This window comes from Rhinoderma darwinii, chromosome 1 (assembly GCF_050947455.1).
Source record: "Rhinoderma darwinii isolate aRhiDar2 chromosome 1, aRhiDar2.hap1, whole genome shotgun sequence".
Classification (NCBI taxonomy): Eukaryota; Metazoa; Chordata; class Amphibia; order Anura; family Rhinodermatidae; genus Rhinoderma; species Rhinoderma darwinii.
This window is the reverse complement of record NC_134687.1, coordinates 177828475-177834561: the sequence shown is the minus strand read 5'-3', so window position 1 is coordinate 177834561 and position 6087 is coordinate 177828475. Positions and strand designations below refer to the sequence as shown.

The 6087-nt window shown below is 42.0% G+C and overlaps 1 protein-coding gene across 1 annotated transcript in view; it reads right to left on the bottom strand.

The window, feature by feature from the left end:
* Positions 1-3735: 3735 nt before the first annotated feature.
* Positions 3736-6087, bottom strand: part of MANBA (mannosidase beta) — a 66179-nt gene continuing 63827 nt past the window's right edge. The window contains exon 17 of the mRNA XM_075849762.1: positions 3736-3975. Within this exon, the coding sequence (XP_075705877.1) occupies positions 3745-3975 (231 nt within the window). The 3' untranslated portion in view covers positions 3736-3744. The remainder of the gene's footprint in view (positions 3976-6087) is intronic.

The following is a 6087-nucleotide window of genomic DNA, read 5'->3' as shown; positions in this document are numbered from 1 at the left end:
CTTTTTACGCAGCGGACAAACGCTGCGCAAAAAGCACGGACTGTCTGTACTGCCCTATATACTTCTATTGGTCCATGTGAGCCGCGTGAAAACCACGCGGCCTGCATGGACGCAATTCACATTCGTGTGAATCGGCCCTAAGCCTTGTAACGTCCTAGAAAAATAAAAGGATTTTCAAAAAACTATGCCAATCTAAAGTAGACATGTGGGGGATGTTAATTTGCGACTATTTTGTGTGGTATAACTGCCTGTCTTACAAGCAGATACATTTAAGGGTATGTGCACACGCTAGCTGTCATTTACGTCTGAAAAGACAGACTGTTTTCAGGAGAAAACAGCTGCCTCGTTTCAGACGTAATTGCTCCTCCTCGCATTTTGCGAGGCTTCTCTGACAGCCAAAAATTTTGAGCTGTGCTTCATTGAGTTCAATGAAGAACGGCTCAAATTACGTCAGAAAGAAGTGTCCTGCACTTCTTTTGACGAGGCTGTATTTTTACGCGTCGTCGTTTGACAGCTGTCAAACGACGACGCGTAAATGACAGGTTGTCTGCAAAGTACGTCGGCAAACCCATTCAAATGAATGGGCAGATGTTTGCCGACGTATTGTAGCCCTATTTTCAGACGTAAAACGAGGCATAATACGCCTCGTTTACGTCTGAAAATAGGTCGTGTGAACCCAGCCTAAATTGAGAAAAATGCAAATTTTTGCAATTTTTCGCTACATTTTGGTGTTTTTCACAATTAAATACTGAACGTAAATCGAGCAAATTTTACCAGTAACATAAAGTCCAATGTGGAACTATAAAACTATCTCAGAATCGCTTGAAAGCATACCGACGTTATTACCACATAAAGTGAAACATGTCAGATTTGAAAAGTGAGGCTCTGTCAGGAAGGTCAAAAGTGGCTAGAGGGAAGGGGTTAATATTTACTTATAGAAATGAAAAATCACAGTTCAGTGGTAAAAGTAACTCAATCCTTACTTTTACAGAAAAAAAAAAATATTTGCACCTAGGTAATGTTTCTGATGGTAGATAATGCGGGGCGCTGTGATGTAGAAATGGGAATAGATGGAAAAAGGGAGAGATTAAAAGCATTTAAAGGCTATGTACATCTTTTACTTTTTGAGATACTGCTTCTATGTATACAGGAAACATAGAAGCAGTATCTCAAAGTAAAGCATTTTGTTAATCAAAGCCTATTTGAAAGTTGCTTAAAATGGCTATGTAAAAAGGTTTACATAGCCTTTAAAGAGGCTCTGTCACCAGATTTTGCAACCCCTATCTGCTATTGCAGCAGATAGGCGCTGCAATGTAGATTACAGTAACGTTTTTATTTTTAAAAAACGAGCATTTTTGGCCAAGTTATGACCATTTTCGTATTTATGCAAATGAGGCTTGCAAAAGTACAACTGGGCGTGTTGAAAAGTAAAAGTACAACTGGGCGTGTATTATGTGCGTACATCGGGGCGTGTTTACTACTTTTAATAGCTGGGCGTTCTGAATAGAAGTATCATCCACTTCTCTTCAGAACGCCCAGCTTCTGGCAGTGCAGATCTGTGACGTCACTCACAGGTCCTGCATCGTGTCGGCACCAGAGGCTACAGTTGATTCTGCAGCAGCATCAGCGTTTGCAGGTAAGTAGCTACATCGACTTACCTGCAAACGCCGATGCTGCTGCAGAATCATCTGTAACCTCTGGTGCCGACACGATGCAGGACCTGTGAGTGACGTCACAGATCTGCACTGCCAGAAGCTGGGCGTTCTGAAGAGAAGTGGATGATACTTCTATTCAGAACGCCCAGCTATTAAAAGTAGTAAACACGCCCCGATGTACGCACATAATACACGCCCACTTGTACTTTTACTTTTCAACACGCCCAGTTGTACTTTTGCAAGCCTCATTTGCATATATACGAAAATGGTCATAACTTGGCCAAAAATGCTCGTTTTTTAAAAATAAAAACGTTACTGTAATCTACATTGCAGCGCCGATCTGCTGCAATAGCAGATAGGGGTTGCAAAATCTGGTGACAGAGCCTCTTTAAGAATTAACGTATTACACATCCACACGTTCTTCAAACACACTTCCTAGACCAACAGTGGCAGGTACTGGAACTCTATGGGCACTAAAAAGTGTATACTTACAGCTAAGGCGATGTATTGTCCTAACTTATACAAACATCTGTCTATGTATTGTGTACAATTTATTGTCAAATATTGCATTTTGTAAAATACCCTATATGGGTCGACCATACGAAAATAAATCCCATCACAGATTTATTAATTAAACCCCCTTTCAAGGGCTTAGACCTTCCATGGACATGATCTCACTGCAGAAACCAATGCCAAGGGTTGGTAATCGTGTACGAGCTGGCTGTGTGAATTTCAGAAAACCCTGTTTAAGATATGCTCTTGTTAGTATATTAATAATTTGTGGATTTATATTTAAGGCTCTTTTATTGTCTGTCGTAACTTGCTGTCAAAGAAAGGTTCCTTCATGACTTGATCCCTTACGGAAAAAAAACCGATGACTAAGATCTTTCCAAAACAAATAATGATGGCAGATCAATAGCATTTATCATAAAATGTGTAAAAGCATATCCGCCCTGTGTGCCACAGGGAATTCCGGACAGTTTTTCGCCCGGAATGTCCACTGCGGAAAACAGGAGGAGACCGCTACAGCCTGTGGTTGGCTGCTGCAGCAGCAGTCACATGGGATGTAGCGTCATCCCAGGAGGCCGGCCCTCTAACGTCATCCAGGCCGGCCTCCTGGGATGATGTTTCAGCCCATGTGACAAGTCACAGGCTGCAGCGGTCTCCTGGGATGAAACGTCATCCCACGAGGCTGCGCTGGAGGGTACACAGACTTCTGGGTCAGTATGAGATTATTTTTTTGAGTTGCGTTTTTTGCGGCGGAATCGCTGCAAACTTGCTGCAAAAAAATGCAACAACTGCTATTTGTTGCAGGTTTTACCTCCTTATTGAATTCAATGGGGAAAACCCGCAACAAATAAACAATGTTTACGCAAATACAATTCATATGCTGCGGAATAAAATTCCACATCGCAGGTCAATTTGAGCGTTTTTTTCCGCTCAGTATTTCCGCAGCGTGTGGATGAGATTGGTTTTATCTCATCCACTTTGCTGCTACTGTATTTGCTGTGGATTTTCCGCAAGGAATTCAGTTGTAAAAAACCCGCAGTATTTACTTGTGAACTGACCCTAAGGGTATGTTCACACGTACACGTCCGTTACGGCTGAAATCATGGAGCAATTTCAGACGTAATGGCAAGTGCAGGCGCTTTTCGCTGCGTCCATTACGGACGTAATTGGAGCTGTTTTTCCATTGTGTCAATGGAAAACGGCTCCAATTACGTCCCAAGAAGTGACAGGCACTTCTTTGACGCGTAAAAAAAATGACCGTCGGCACAGAACATCGTAAAGTCCATTCAAATGAATGGGCAGATGTTTGCTGCCGCTTTGGAGCCGTATTTTCGGACGTAATTCGGGGCTAAAACGCCCGAATTACGTCCGTAAATAGGGTGTGTGAACCCAGCCTAAGAGTTCTAACCAAAACACAACTCTTCATGACACTCCATAATAGCCAAACCTTTATGCATTACAAAAGATGAATCACAATCCAAATATTGCCTTCAGCGTAGGAAAAACACGAGAATTTAAGTAGAGCTCCCAGCGGCAGGCTCTGTAACCCCCCCCCCCCCCCCCACCCCCCGCACAGTCATTACTGTTCATATATATCCTGTATGGTTGATATGTGGAGTGACTTTTTTAGATCACGAATAGTTGTTGTTTCCCAGGCAAAGAAATAAATGACTGTCTTCTCCTCAGTCAGTAGAAAGCCATTATCACTGAATCTTCCTGGAATGTCCCAGACATCAAGCCAAACAAAAGCGGCTGGACTGGAACTAATCAGTGTGAACATGTAAACTGCATCATCCTTGGAAATAGACACCTGCAGAAAATAAAAATATATCCAAGTTCAAAATTACAAAATGTAAAATTTATTTCTAAAACATAAAACTAAGTAAAAAGATCCAGATTGTGGTAAAGTGTACGCAATCATGTAATAATAATATATATATATATATATATATATATATATTTTTTTTTTATTTATATATAAATGATTCCCAGTGGGTAGCTTGTCAGACTGAAATACGGTCACAAAAAGAAAAAAAACATGGGGGTTAAACACCAGTTGTAGGAGCTTTAGGGTAAATTCACACGTAGCTTAAAGACTGCAGATTTTCCACAACAGATTTTGTTGCAGAAAATCCGCAGCATAATACAATAGCAGCAAAGTGGATAAGATTCACACGCTGCATAAATTACAAACGGAAAAAACGCTCAAATTAACCTGCGGTGCGTTTTTTTTAGTCCACAGCATGTCAATTGTATTTGCATAAACGCTGCTTATTTGTTGCTTTTTTTGCAAGCGGAAAAGCAGCGATTCCGCTGCAGAAAATGCAACTCAGAAAAAAAAAATCTTATACTTACCCAAAATTCTGCGTTTCTTCATCCAGGCCGGCCTCCTGGGGTGACATTTCATCCCATGTGACCGCTGCAGCCACTCACAGGCTGCAGAGGTCACATAGGGTGAAACGTCATCCCAGTGCCGCAGAACTTCAGGACATCGGAGTGACGCGTCGCTATGGTTTCTGTGCAGTTTTCCGCAGGGGACATTCCGGCCGAAAAAATGCACCACAATTTGGTGCTGTTTTTTGGCCAGGATTCCCTACGGTGCACAGGGCGGATACGCTGTGTGCTTTTACACCGCGTATCCGCCCTGTGTGAACATACCCTAAAAGGTGTTGTCCGGTTTCAGCAAATGTAATATAACTTTTATGTATACAAAAAATAACATCATTTTCCAATATTCCTTCTGTATTAATTCCTCACAGTTTTTAAGATCTCTGCTTGTTGTTATTCAGTAGGAACATTCATGGTTTACTTCCAGTGGATAAAATTCTGTCCATGGTCATGTGATGGACACACAGGTGTTGGGATCGTTAGAAGACACAGCTGTGATACACGTACTGTAATCAATCCTGCACCTGTGTGTCCATCACATGACCACGGACAGAATTTATCCACTGGAAGTAAACTATGGATGTTCCTACGGAATAACAACAAGCAGAGATCTTGAAAACCGCGAGGAATTAATACAGAAAATATATTGGAAAATTGTTTAAACCCTTTAGTGATTAAATCACTGGAATAGGACTAGAGTTGAAACTCTAGTCCTATTCCAGTGATTTAAAGAGGCTCTGTCACCAGATTTTGCAGCCCCTATCTGCTATTGCAGCAGATAGGCGCTGCAATGTAGATTACAGTAACGTTTTTATTTTTAAAAAACAAGCATTTTTGGCCAAGTTATGACCATTTTCGTATTTATGCAAATGAGGCCTGCAAAAGTACAACTGGGCGTGTTGAAAAGTAAAAGTACAACTGGGCGTGTATTATGTGCGTACATCGGGGCGTGTTTAATACTTTTACTAGCTGGGCGTTCTGATGAGAAGTATCATCCACTTCTCTTCAGAACGCCCAGCTTCTGGCAGTGCAGATCTGTGACGTCACTCACAGGTACTGCATCGTGTCGGCACCAGAGGCTACAGTTGATTCTGCAGCAGCATCTGCATTTGCAGGTAAGTAGCTACATCGACTTACCTGCAAACGCCGATGCTGCTGCAGAATCATCTGTAGCCTCTGGTGCCGACACGATGCAGGACCTGTGAGTGACGACACAGCGTGATCTCTGGAGAACACGGCTGTGTCTGCACTGCCAGAAGCTGGGCGTTCTGAAGAGAAGTGGATGATACTTCTCATCAGAACGCCCAGCTAGTAAAAGTAGTAAACACGCCCCGATGTATGCACATAATACACGCCCAGTTGTACTTTTACTTTTCAACACGCCCAGTTGTACTTTTGCAAACCTCATTTGCATAAATACGAAAATGGTCATAACTTGGCCAAAAATGCTCGTTTTTTAAAAATAAAAACGTTACTGTAATCTACATTGCAGCGCCTATCTGCTGCAATAGCAGATAGGGGCTGCAAAATCTGG